This window comes from Danio aesculapii, chromosome 5, assembly GCF_903798145.1.
Source record: "Danio aesculapii chromosome 5, fDanAes4.1, whole genome shotgun sequence".
In the NCBI taxonomy this organism is placed as follows: Eukaryota; Metazoa; Chordata; class Actinopteri; order Cypriniformes; family Danionidae; genus Danio; species Danio aesculapii.
Window position 1 is genome coordinate 6,172,384 of NC_079439.1, and position 14,059 is coordinate 6,186,442.

Genomic DNA, 14,059 nt, shown 5'->3' on the forward strand with positions numbered 1-14,059 from the left:
ATACAATACAATCACATAATATCAGCGCTCTCCCACATTTATTGCTATTCGGCAGAACTACAGTTCGAACCGCTGTGGTTTTAAAACCAAATGCTACACTTGTATCCTTCAATTTCAAATTGAAGGATACAAGATACCCATATCAAACCCATCTCGTGGAAAATGTCTCGACACACCCTTTTATGATACACACTAATAAAAAATTCCAAAATGTCCAAGAATACTGATGACATTCATGAAAATTACACAAGAAGCCTTATTCCACTCGTCATTTACCTATAGCTGCTAATGAATCCAAAGTCTCAGACAAATCACATTGAACATCATACTTTCATGCAGAAAATAGTGCACACTAAAGAAACTTGTGCCATTAGTCCACAAAGAAATCAAATGTTTTATAAACAAATAGGATTTACTTCTGCTTTGAAAAATCTACATGTATACAATAAATTTAGTGTAGGTTGATGGACTATTTATGAAATTCAATGTATATTTGCTAACACCACTCGGTTTTTGCTCAAACTTACTTTCATTTCTGCAAAGAGTTTCTATTTGTTATGGGAGTTAAATTGCTCTTTGCAAAGCAGCTTGTGTTTGTTTTACGAAAATCCAGGATTTTGTTGTAAAATATTGGCACAAATTTCACTCCACATATCAACTGCATTCAGAAACATTTGTGTTTGCATTCACACTTCTGGATAGAATACAGTACGTCTCAGTCCTAAAACCTGATGATTCTAGATTAACATTTTGGAGGAAAAACATGCACATAAAAAGGATTTTCAATCACTATAAGAAACACCACGTCTCTTGTCCACACCTGAAAACAAAAGAATGGCATTATCATATTGATAGTTTTCAAGTGACGTCACACTATTAAGGGGACCACCTCCCTGGCGGGCAAAATATCTCCTGCTGAGACACTTTTGAGCTATAACACCATCAATAATGACTAAACTGCTGAGGAATACCCACAAGATAAATGTAAATATCGCCAAATTAGAGCTCTGACAGGTATATGATGGGTTTTTTTGACTAAAAAATGGAGTATATGAATCGCAAGTGCCCGTAATATATAGTTTGTGATCATTTCACTGTTTCGTTCTGTTGATATGTGATCCAAATATTGGTAGCTTGAAACTGATGGAAATATGAGTGGATTGTGCTGCACTTCTATGGAGCTGCTGTAAAAAGTGCTGGGTACCACACTATAGATTTGTGTTGGAAGACATGAAGGAATTTGTTTTTACAAATTTACATGGATTGAACTTAAAACAATTAAGTTGTCCCCAAAAAAAAACCCCTCAAGAATTCGGTTGTTTCAGCTTATTGTATACAAGTAGTTTAAATGAACAGCAAATGTCATATGTTTTTGAGTGTAGCTGCCATTACGGTTTATTTTTTGCGCACCAGGTCTACGCACACGTCACATGACTGAAAACTATCAACTGCAATAATAATAATAATATCTGTGCTCACCTGTGGATGCGGTGACGGTGGCAGGAGCGCTTCTTCTGTGTCCGCGTTCAGCCACCAGGGTCACTGTGTAGCTCATGCCGGGCATCAGGCCGCTCAGTGTTGAGGTGCTGGCGCTGGCTGGCAGCTCGATTTCCTCCCGTCGCCCGTCCACAGACACAAACGCCAGCCTGTAGGTGGAGATCTTTGCCCTCGGCCTCTTCCAGACCAGATCCACGCTGGTTTCAGTGGAGCTCTGTACTTCCAGGTCTCGTGGAGGATCCAGGTCTGCAAAAAATGACAGCACAAAAGAGGAGTTTGTGCCAGGAGGCTGTTGCCAGATAATTTTCATTCAAGAAAATGGAATTAAAAAAAGACCAGACTGTTAATATCTAGTATTACAACGTCTGCCATTCACTCCAAACTGATGTTTCTAGATTAATATTTTTAGATTAATATTCATGTGTAACCCCGCCGGTCCTACACCACCCAGCCCACTTCAGGCTGATTGAAAAACAAGATTATCTTGCTCACCCCATTGGGAGATTATTTTGCTTGTTTTAGGAAAAAACTCACTTTGGTATATTATGGTTTTCATTACTCCAGTCTTAAGTCTCACTGACACAACCACCAGCGATCTATTCTATACCGATCGCTGGAGGACTACAATACCATCTCCATATAGACTACAACTCCCTTCATGCACTACACACACACCTGTTATGGTTCTCCTTTGATTACTCACACACAGCTGGAAGCTGCTCAAGTACTGATGACATGGACTATATATAGAGCACACTTACACATAGACTTTGCTGAGTCTTGTTGCTTAACACCCTGTAACATTTCAAAAACCCTTCTTTGTTTTATTGCTTACCCTGTCTGCCGCCTTTATCGACCATTAGATTAGATTAGATTCAACTTTATTGTCATTACACATGTACAAGTACAAGGCAACGAAATGCAGTAAATTGAAAAAAAAACATCTGCCTGTTACCCGACGACGCCTCCAGATGTCCTTGCTTGTACCTGTTTGCACCTGTCTTTGACCTTTGCCTGTTAAATAACAAGGAATTTTTCACAGTATTTCCTATAATATTTTTTCTTCTATAAAGTCTTTTTTGTTGTATTTCGGCTAGAATAAAAGCAGTTTTTAATTTTTTTTAAACAGAAATTGGAGAAAAAAAATATGTAGGGGGGCTAATAATTCAGGAGGGCTAATAAATCTGACTTCAACTTCATATTTCTAAACTAGGTGTTTTTTTTGTCTTTACTGTCACTTCTCTTCAATGAATCTTTGCTAAACATTTCAATTCAATTCATAGAATTGATCATATTGACCACATGCTTTTAAACGCCAGTGTCTTTATCTGATAATAAAGCGGGGTTATCTCACCAGTGAGTGCGTTTGTGGTTGCTGGTTCACTTTCTCTTTCATTCTGCACGGCTGTGACTCCAATCCCATACTCCGTTCCAGGCTTCAAGCCTACAGCACACAAAAATGTGTTAATCCAGCAGATGAAATGTGAAACTGATGCATTTTCAAACTGAGAATGAGTGGAAAATATGATTAAATCTCCATTTTTACTTCCTCAATAAACTCACTTAATGTTTATATTCCTTTCAGAAAACAAGACTGAAGAGTTTATTGTAAGTAAAGCAAGTCAAATACTAAAAAAGACAATTTTTATCATTTTATAAAGTAAATAAAGTTCTACAAAGCTCTTAATGTTTCTCTCAGTAACATCACCTGTAATTGTGGCCCATGTGGTGTCTCCCGTTTTTTTAGGGAACATGTCTTCACCATGAGCACCTCCTGCGATTGGGCCGTATTTGATGCGGTATCCATCAATAGACGAGCGGCTGTTTTTCCACTCCAGCATGATGCTGCTGTCAGTCTGATCCACAGCTCTGAGCTCACTGGGAGCATCCAGGCCTGACACACAGAAAAACATTATTTAATGTGGTCTTTTTGGCTTTACTGGAGCATAAACGTACTATATTATGTTTGCAGAGATTTAGGAATCAGAGACTTGGTTCTTTAAAAAGTGATTAATTATGCTTTTAAATGTGTTTTGTGTCCCCCCTCCAAAAAAATCCCCAAATTACTAAATATGTTTATCTGGAGCTGTTTCATTGTAAATAAACAGTTAAATGGTCAGTAATATGTTTTATTATTATTTAAAAAAGAAAAAAAAAATTGTATACATTAGCAGCTAATAAATTAGCAAACGGTTTGGCTTCATGAAATTATTAGTTATTATAAAGGAATAGAATCAAGTAATCAAATCTCATTCATCTTTTCTTCAGTGTAGAATTTAAACATTCTGAATAAAGAGCAGTGAATGAATCTCATTTATTTAGATTTTTCATTTCATTCATTCATTCATTTTCTTTTCTGCTTATTCCCTTTATTAATCAGGGGTCGCCACAGCGGAATGAACCGCCAACTCATCCAGAATTTGTTTTATGCAGCGGATGCCCTTCCAGCTGCAATCCATCACTGGGAAACACATACACACTCACTCACACGCATACACTACGGACAATTTAGCCTACCCAATTAACCTGTACCACATGTTTTTGGACTGTGGGGGAAATTGGAGCACCCGGAGGAAACCCATGCAAACGCAGGGGGAACATGCAAACTCCACACAGAAACGCCAACTGACCCAGCCGAGGCTCGAACCAGCGACCTTCTTGCTGTGAGGCGACAGCACTACCTACTGCGCCACTGTGTTGCCATAGATTTTTCAGTTGATTACATTAAATAACAGGTGTCACTTTAAAAAAAGCACAGATCTGACGTTATAACAAAGCGTTTGATTGCTTTCCTAATTTTATATACTCATTTATGACAAAATTAGTTGTGTCTAAAAAAAAAAGCCCCACCAAGATCAACATCTTTAGATGTTATTATTATTATTAATTCTAGGTATAGGTCACGCACCAAAACCCAGACTTTTCGCCGCTTCAAATCGGGTGTACAGAATCTATTAGGGAAACAGCGTCTCTTTATCACTATGAAGTGCGTCAGCTGACAGTCACGCACTGCTATATGACTGTTTTGAGGATTGCGTAGGAGGGGCGACAGCACCTGTAATGAAAGTGAAGGGAATCCCGCCGTTTTAAGATTCATTTCAAAGTGTTTTCATGTCTAAATAAAACAAAAGCACAGAAAAGACTCACGTTTAAGAGCAAGGGGCGTCCAATGGTAGTTTGGCGGTATGGGTTGCATATATTATTGCCACCCATTAACAGAAAGATTGAAAACACGGGAGAAATACGAGATGATAGCGGGATAGAACTGTAAAATACAGGAGAATCCCAGGAAAAACAGGATGGTTGACAGGTATGATTGGGCTACGGAAGCTGGTATAGTCCAAAAAGATGCAGTACTTTTTGTAGTTGGGTCTGTTCTAGTTCGCTTTTGGTGTGCACACTAGTGCGATTGCTACATTCACATCGAACCACACCAAGAGGGAAAACGAACTCTAGTGCGATTCAACCGAACTAAATAAGGCAGGTGTAAAAACACCCTTAGTTGGTCAATGGGCAGTCTATTTCAGTTCTTAAAAATAGCAACGTGCCAACAATGCGCCTTAACACACCTCCTTTTTAGACCAGCAAACGGATTTGAGTTGCGCAAATAGATTTGCTGTTTAAACAACGTGGTGCAAAACATGATACTGAAAGCTGCGCGCATATGAAAATAGCAGCAAATCACACAAAACACACCTTGTGCCTTATTGTGTCGGGTGTGTGATAGCTCCCTTTAAGTGTATATTGTGTCAATTTAGATGCAACTAAGCCTTTTGTTTAGTTCAGAGAGTACTCATACCGGTGGTGAAGCTCTCTATGATGGGTTCACTGGTCACGTCTCCTCTCTGTGAACTGAGGGCGACTCTGTATTCAGTGTCTGGTTTCAGGTCTTCCAGGCTGTACTGTGTATCTGAGGCAGTGAGCTCAACATCACGGTGGATTAAAGGATCTGTGCTCGGCCCGTACGAAACCTTAAACCCATCCACCGGAGCCACGGGTCTGGACCAGGAGATCACCGCTGAGCGGTCAGTCACATCAGCAACTTCGATTTGAGCTGGAGAATCAATTCCTACAACAACAGGAGGATAAATATGCTTATAGTCACTGTACAAGGCAAGGCAAGTTTATTTATATAGCACATTTCATACACAGTGGTAATTCAAAGTGCTTTACATAAAGAATAAAAGTAAATAAAAACAACAGAGAATACAAATAATTAAAAACTGATTAAATGTGTTAAAACAGGTTTTAAATGAATGAAAAAGGAAAGACATAATAGTGCGATCTGTCTGACGTAGCACAGTGCTCATTCAGTAAAGGCACAGCTAAACAGATGTGTTTTCAGTCTTGATTTAAATGTGCCTAATGTTGGAGCACATCTGATCACTTCTGGAAGCTGATTCCAGCAGCGGGGGGCGCTGTTAGTAGCTGAAGGCCGATTAACCCTGCCTTGACTGAAATTTCTAATTTACTTGATCTAATGATCTGAGTGCTCTGTGATCGGTTTGTATTCACTGAGCATATCTGTATTGTATTGAGGGCCTAGGCAATTTAGTGATTAATAGACCAGTAATAGTACTTTAAAATCTATTCTGAATGTAACTGGGAGCCAGTGTAAAGACCTGAGGACAGGTGTGATGTGCTCTGATTTCCTGGTTCTGGTCAGAATCCTGGCTGCAGCGTTCTGGATGAGCTGCGACTGTCTGATTGTCTTTTTGGAAGGGCTGGTGATGAGTCCATTACAGTAATCCACTCTGCTGCTGATAAAAGCATGAACACGTTTCTCTAAGTCCTCACTGGAAACAAAGCATCTAATTCTTGCTGTTTTTGAGATGATACCATGCTGATTTAGTTACTGCTCTGACATGACTATTGAAACTCAGATCTGACTCCAGAGTCACACCAAGATTCTTGACCTTATTTTTTGTTGTTTGATCCCTAGAGCCAAGGTACAAATAAGTTAAATCATATTCTCTTGGCCTTTGTTATGCTTTAAAAATACATAAAAATCACTAAGTGAAATAATTTCATGAGAATATTACAGTAGATACAATTGATGTCAGAATTATTAGCCCTCCTGTGGCTTATACAAACAAAAAACATTAATAATTTGTACATTTTTCTTGGAAAAAATATCTTTTTGAAATGAATTTCGCTTGCTGTAATTTTTTACCTTAATTGTAATGTATTTTTTGTTGGTCAGTTATCTATAAACAAGAATAACGAATAACATTTGTGGTGATGCGCTTCAAAACAAGTCCGCTATATGCACCGAAACATGAATTGCCGTGTTGGTTTGTTAAATAAAATAATAATCTAGCCTAAATAAAATTTAAGTGAAATATTCACAGCTTCAGAGAAGCCTTTATTAAACTGTTTTCACTATTAAAGACAAATTTGAATGAGCAGGACATGCTTGTATTGCATGCAATTCTATATTACCTCTGAAAAACAAAGTCTTGTTGGAAGGATGAGAGAACTCAGAAATGGAGAATGGAGATGCCTGCATATTTGTGCCAGTCTGTCAGATAAAATAGCTTAAAACACCTTAATATTTTAGAAAAGTTAGTTAAAGTTTACATAACCAATGACTGATCTTATCCACCCATCGATAAGACTACTCATTAGTAAACATGCAGCCTATTTTTTTGATTACCTAACCAGTGCATTAACAGCAGCACCCACTGATATAACCGAGAAATGAAGTGCTCCTATTGTCCAGTGTCACCCACCAGACGGAACTCGTCGTGAAGAACTGGAAAAATTTTTAACATGCTAGACTTTCTGCGATGGTGTCGTGAGGTGTTGCCGGCATGATACAGCCAGCGCCAGCACCTCAACGCTGAGCGGCCTGATGCCCGGCATGAGCTACACAGTGACCCTGGTGGCATGATATTGCACGAGAAGAAACGATTAAATCTTGTGTCACAACATCCATTTGTCATTTACGAATCCCCACGACACCCTATATCAGGGAAATCGTGCTGAAATCGTGACAAAATCATATGATCTGACTGGGGCTTGAAAGCACCCTTCCAATAAAAAAGGCACAGTATTAGTGGAATTAATGGATTTAGTGGGTAAGACTTTCATTTAAAGTGACATACAGTAGTTACACGTTCCATGCACTTACTATATTAATTACAATAAATTGTGCATAATTACATGTAACTAACTAAAACGAATACACATTTTACCCCCAACTATATAGTAGCATATACAGTTGAAGTCAGAATTATTAGCCGCCCTGAGTTATTTGCCACCCTGTTTAATTTTTTCCCCAATTTCTGTTCAATGGAGAGAATATTTTGTTCAACACATTTCTAAACATAATAGTCAACTCATCTCTGATAACTGATTTCTTTTCTCTTCGCCATGATGACAGTAAATAAAATTTGACTAGATCTTTTTCAAGACACTTCTATACAGCTTAAAGTGACATTTAAAGGCTTAACTAGGTTAATTAGGTTAACTAGGCAGGTTAGGGTAATTAGGCAAGTTATTGTATAACGATGGTTTGTTCTGTAGACTAGTGTTTCCCAACCCTGTTCCTGAAGGCACACCAACAGTACACATTTTCCACCTCTCCCTAATCAAACACACCTGAATCAACTTATCAGAACATTAGAAGAGACTCCAAAACCTGAAGTTGATAGGTCAGATAAGGGAGACGTACAAAATATGTACTGTTGGTGTGCCTCCAGGAATAGGGTTGGGAAACACTGCTGTAGACTAAAAATAGCTAATAATGTTGAAAAAAATAGCTTAAAGGGGCTAATAATTTTGTTATTTCCCTTTAATTAAAAAAAAATAATAAAAACTGCTTTTATTCTAGCTGAAATAAAACAAATAAGACTTTCTCCAGAAGAAAAAATATTATCAGACATACTGTGAACATTTCCTTGCTCTGTTAAACATCATTTAGGAAATATTTAAAAATAATAATAATTCAAAGAGGGCTAATAACTTCAACTATGTAGTAAGTTCACGTAAGTATAAATTAATATTACTCAGTAGCTAAATTAATAGTTAGATTGTAACTACGTCACCTTAAAATAAAGATTTTTTTAATTTAACAACTTTAGAATATGCAAAAAAAACTAACAAAAAACTACTCAAAAACTAGCTAACCTCAGAAATGAACTTGTTCAGGTCTTCTAAAATTACCCAGCGTCTACAAAATCCTGTCACCCAGTAAATATGTGCTAAGAAACACATAAACGGATGACCCACGGCAGTCATTGTGATGGATATCTGCAGATCTAGAAATCTGAGCTCTTCCCAGGCAGTAAAGTGGAGGAAATGCACAAACCACAGACAGAAATCAAGGACCTTTTGAAACCAGAGACGTCTTATTGGTTGTAATGGTGGATCTCATGTGTGCAGAGGCTGTAAATGTTAAGCCAGACACACAGATCTGCCAAATTTCTCACACTCCAGCGCTGAACTAGGCTGTTAAAGCCCACGCAGGCTGTTTCGTAAGGTTAAATGATGGCTTTATTATTCCTGGCCTTTCCTAAAGGCAGGTCATCAGATTCTTCACTGCTGAGCTACTTTCACCTTCGACCTGCGACGCTTCAGAGATGTTTTCCAGATGCAGATCAAGTTCAACGCTTCAGTCAATTACCACAGGATCATAAGCAATGGTTGTCATCCACTAAACATGCATATGCACAAATGTTTGCATAAAATGTTCAGACGTTTTCACAAATCATCATTCATCAAACTTTCGTACTAATATTTATTCTAAATGTACCTTTAACCAGACATCTGCAACAATCATGTACTGTATACTCAGAGGCCGTATAAGTGTAATGCTGAATCGCTGTACAACGGAGTTGGGGATCCACATGCAGTTTATTAAACAGAGAATGGTCAAGCAGGTAACGGTTAAACACAGGAGCAAACGGGTACATACAGGTAATCCAAAAGACGAAATCAAGTAACAGGCGAATGGGTCAGTACAGGCTGCAAAGAACCAAAGACGAGAAAACAATAGGGATGGCTGATGTAAAACTGACGTTTGACACAGTGTCAAGATTCTGCAAGTGTTTCAAACCCAGACATGATCCGAAACACCAGGTCACGTGACTAAAGTGTTTCAAAACACCAGGAGCCTCATGTACGAAGACTTGCGTTGAATCAATACTAAAACATTGCGTGCGGACAAAGCTGTAAATGTGCATACGCAGTAAAAATATCAGACGTATGAAACACTGCGTACGCAGAATCCCACGCATATTCTCTTTGTACATCCGAACGAACGTTCAACTGAGCGCACGTGCACGAGCGCAAAACCCCTCCCTGGCTCCTCCCCCTAATAAATATGGTAATGACTCTACTTTGGCAAAACCAAACGAAAAAGCAATGGCAAAAGCAAGCAAGCAGAGAAACTTCAAAGAATGTGAATTGGAGGTGCTCCTATCGGAGGTAGACCTGAGATAAACGGTGTTATTTGCAAGTTTGTCCTCCGGAATTAATAACAAAAGAAGAAAAAAAAGAGTGGGAGAGTTTAGCTAACTCGGTTAATGCAGTGGGGTCTGAACATCACACTGTGGGTGAATTAAAAAAGAAATGGTCCGATGTAAAGGTGCAGGTTAAGAGGAGAACAGCGGCGAACCGTCAAAGTGTGGACCAAACAGGCAGGGGAACAGGGGATGCTGAACTAACACCCTTTGAGTTGAGTTGCTTCAGTTGTGGGCGACACACAATTTTAGAGTTGATTTGAATATTTTCTTAAATGGTGTCCGAGTTTCAATGACTTTTACAATTTTTACATTAAAAGATATTTAAAAAATATTATAAAATAAATAAAGTGTGAGTCTTGTGCAATAAGCAGGATGTTTTTCTGAACATTTTGGTACTGGTTTTATTGTATAATTTCATAAGGTTGAATTGTTTAATTCATTCTTATAGTTAATTTTTTTTCATCGAGAAATTAAGTCTTGTGCATCATAAAGGGCACATATTTATGCCTATCTGACCTATTTTTGGCTCAAACTATAACAGGAGCAAAAAATTTAATTGGTTTGAAATCGAATGTCTAATGAATGTCAAACGTCAAACTAACTTTACGACGTTTCAACTGCATGGAATGGAAACCTTATATACCTGCTAGACATGCGGATGCCATTGCACGGCTCAAAGATACTTTGTAGTGAGCATTGTGTGCATAGTGTCATTTCAGAAGCTTTTCTAGACCTGGCGAATCTGTATTTGACTGACAGGGTCAAAAACAAACTCTCATGTAGCCTAGTGCAGTGGTTTCCAAAGTGGGGATCGGGCCCCCTGGTGGGGGGTTGCGAGACAATGACAGGGAGTCGCTTGGTGATTTCCAAAAGTCAAATAAATTTGATTAAACTATTAGAATTACCATATTTTATCCACAACCCACAGAAGATAAAAATGGTATTTAATAGTTACATAAAAAACAACAACATGCAAATGAAAAGTCTTCAGCCCCTCAGTTATTTTTTTCATAGGACTGGTTTGATTACGTTAGATTAACAACACAGCAATAGCGTAACCTATGTGTCAGCATAGTGGCAGATTAAAAAGCAAGACTAATGTCCTATGTTAATGAGGGAGAGATGGTCACTAGCAGGCAGGGCTTTCCCCTCTCTGATGACACGTACAAAGGAAGAGTGTCAATCAAAGTGTTTCTGCACACTTGTTTTTATCAAGTGTGATTATAAAATAAAATGAATACATTTTTACTATTAGAAGCTGGTTATATTCACAGACTGTTGCAACATTTGCATTTAAATATTTTTTAAAATGGTTTAAAAAAATTTAAAACAGTAAAACAAATTAGACGTTTTCCAGATGATAAATTATTATAGAGAATAATGTGAAAAATCCTTGCTCTGTTAAACATCATTTGGGAAATTTTTAAAACAGAAAAAAATTTAGGTTTCAACTGTATGTACAATACCTGACAAAAGTCTTGTTATTGATGCCAGTTGTAAGAGCAACAAATAATAACTTTGTTTCTAGATCATTTGTAAAAGTGGCAGAAGGACGATTTTTCCCATGAATCATCTGTTGAGCTGCATCCCAATCATCACCAATACTGCAGAAGACCTACTGGAACCCGCATGGACCCAAGATTCTCACAGTAATCAGTCAAGTTTGGTGAAGGAAAAAAATATGGTTTGGGGTTTCATTCAGTATGGGGGCGTGCGAGAGATCTGCAGAGTGGATGGCAACATCAACAGCCTGAGGTATCAAGACATTTGTGCTGCCCGTTACATTACAAATCACAGGAGAGGGCAAATTCTTCAGCAGGATAGCGCTCTTTCTCATACTTCAGCCTCCACATCAAATTCCTATAAGCAAAGAAGGTCAAGGTGCTCCAGGATTGGCCAGCACAGTCACCAGACATGAACATTATTGAGCATGTCTGGAGTAAGATGGAGGAGGAGGCATTGAATTTGAATCCAAAGAATCTTGATGAACTCTGCGAGTCCTGCAAGAACGCTTTCTTTGCCATTCCAGATGACTTTATTAATCAGTGATTTGAGTCATTGCAGAGATGTATGGATGCAGTCCTCCAAGCTCATGATGGAGTCAGACACAATATTCACTCTTTTTCCACTGCAGCATGACTTTTTATTCTATACTGCACATTATTTCTGTTCAGTGACAAGACTTTTGTCTAAGCAAGGTCAGACCTTACTGTCCTAATGAAATAATTCAAAATCAAGACATGATCATATTTTATTTTGGTCAAATAAGCGTAATCTAGAGGCCTTCGCCTTTTAAATAAGCCACTTCTGATACTAAATGATCAACTAGAAGTCGAGGTTTTATTTGTTGTTCTTAAAACTTGGATAGGCGACAAGACTTTTGTCAGCTAGTGTATGCATGTGTTGTGAATTAGGTGGAAATTTTTCATGAGTACATGAATATGTCTTTAAATATATTTAAAAAAAACATACACAATTATTAGTGAATGAGACCCAGTGTCTTTGTCTTTTAAATGGGATCACAACTGTTACGTTCCTGTAAATTCCTGTGTAGCGTAATTATTATTATTATTTTTTCCTCGCTAGTCTCTCTCTCCCTCTCTCTCTGTGCTCGCTCGCTCTCTCCCGCTTCCACCCATACAGTGGCTCCGATTGGCTACCGCTGCCCAGTTGTAGACGTGTCCCCCCCTGACGTCACCCACGGTCTCTAATCCAGCCGCTGCCACTGTGACATAAAAGTGGTGACAGGACGCTACTAGAGAGGCCCTGAATTTCTGTGTTATGCTGTGTGTTATGTTGTTATTTGTCTGTTCTTCACTGTACTTTTTGTTTTCTCATGGTGTATATTAGATCAGGTTAGGTAGTGCGTAATAGACGCAAAGATTTCTTTTCAATAACTGCAGTATTTTTTCTTTTGGATAGTTAGGGTAGATGTTGGGCCAATAGATTGTTTTGTTTTATTTATTTCTATTGTTTGGACGCCGCCCGCGTCTCATCTCTCCAACTCTCCCATCTATCTGTTCAAACATCTTGTGTCCCATTTGTTGTCTGTAATTTCAATATATTCTTGTAAATATTTATGATTCCTGCTATATACATATTTTTGCATTTATTATTATCACTATCTTTGTAAATAAACTCACTTTATTGCATTTAGTTAGTCTTGGTATTCCCTACTGAAAAAAACAGCTTAAACCAGCCTAGGCTGGTTGGCTGGTTTTAGCTGGTTGACCAGCCTGGTTTTAGAGGGGTTTTGGCCATTGCCAGGCTGGTTTCCAGCCATTTCCAGCCTGGTCAGGCTGGAAAATGACCAGCTAAAACCAGCTTGACAACCTAGCCAGGCTGGTCAACCAGCTAAAACCAGCCAACCAGCCTAGCCTGGTTTAAGCTGGATTTGGTGTTTCACCCAAAATTAATGTTACTCTCCTTCCCCTTTACTCACCATCTTTAAAACGTATCAACAACATAAACAACAAACAAGAGTTTTACTTTACTTGTAACTACAGTGGAGCTGGTTTCAGGTCCTCTGGTGTTGTTCTTTATGACCGATAATGTAACTTCATATTCCTGTCCCGGTCCCAGTCCCCGTTGCTCAAAGGTAGTCTGAGAAGGGGTCAGGTTGTTCACAATTTTCCCGTTTTCTTCTTTCTGTTATTGAGAAGACAGAAAACATGCATTTAGAGTACAAATGAAACCAAAACTAAACCATTTTGATTTTGTTAGCTCACATTGCTAGCTTTGTGGTCAACAATTCAACTGTGCATGTCATTAAGGAACAAAAAAAAGTTTGGCCTTTAAATCTTTAATTGAAATCTGTAAGTGCACCTCCTGTTTGTGTTCAGTTAAATTCTCAGATTAGGTCTGTCTGAGGTATTGGGCGTGGCTAACATACTTAACCACACCCCTGCAACTGTCAGTTTTGACAACAAACAGAAATGGTGAGTCTGTTAGGTTATAATAACCTAATAATATAATATTATAACCTATATAATATAATAAATCTTTCAGAATGAAATACCGACTTTACATCCAATCAGCTCTTAGTAGAAAAACCAAGCCACGCCCACTGTTTTCTCATTCGATATTCCGTTTCT

At 38.3% G+C, this 14,059-nt stretch overlaps 1 protein-coding gene across 9 annotated transcripts in view; it reads right to left on the bottom strand.

The window, feature by feature from the left end:
- tnca (tenascin Ca) overlaps window positions 1-14,059 on the bottom strand; it is a 133,295-nt gene that overhangs the window by 67,813 nt on the left and 51,423 nt on the right. For 8 of the 9 annotated variants that reach the window (XM_056457282.1, XM_056457284.1, XM_056457281.1 and 5 more), the window contains exons 6-10: window positions 13,460-13,613; window positions 5,297-5,566; window positions 3,206-3,391; window positions 2,852-2,941; window positions 1,480-1,743 (exon numbers count right to left, since the gene is read on the bottom strand). In XM_056457282.1, the coding sequence (XP_056313257.1) occupies window positions 1,480-1,743; window positions 2,852-2,941; window positions 3,206-3,391; window positions 5,297-5,566; window positions 13,460-13,613 (964 nt within the window). The remainder of the gene's footprint in view (window positions 1-1,479; window positions 1,744-2,851; window positions 2,942-3,205; window positions 3,392-5,296; window positions 5,567-13,459; window positions 13,614-14,059) is intronic. The other variant, XM_056457283.1, reaches the window with a different exon arrangement.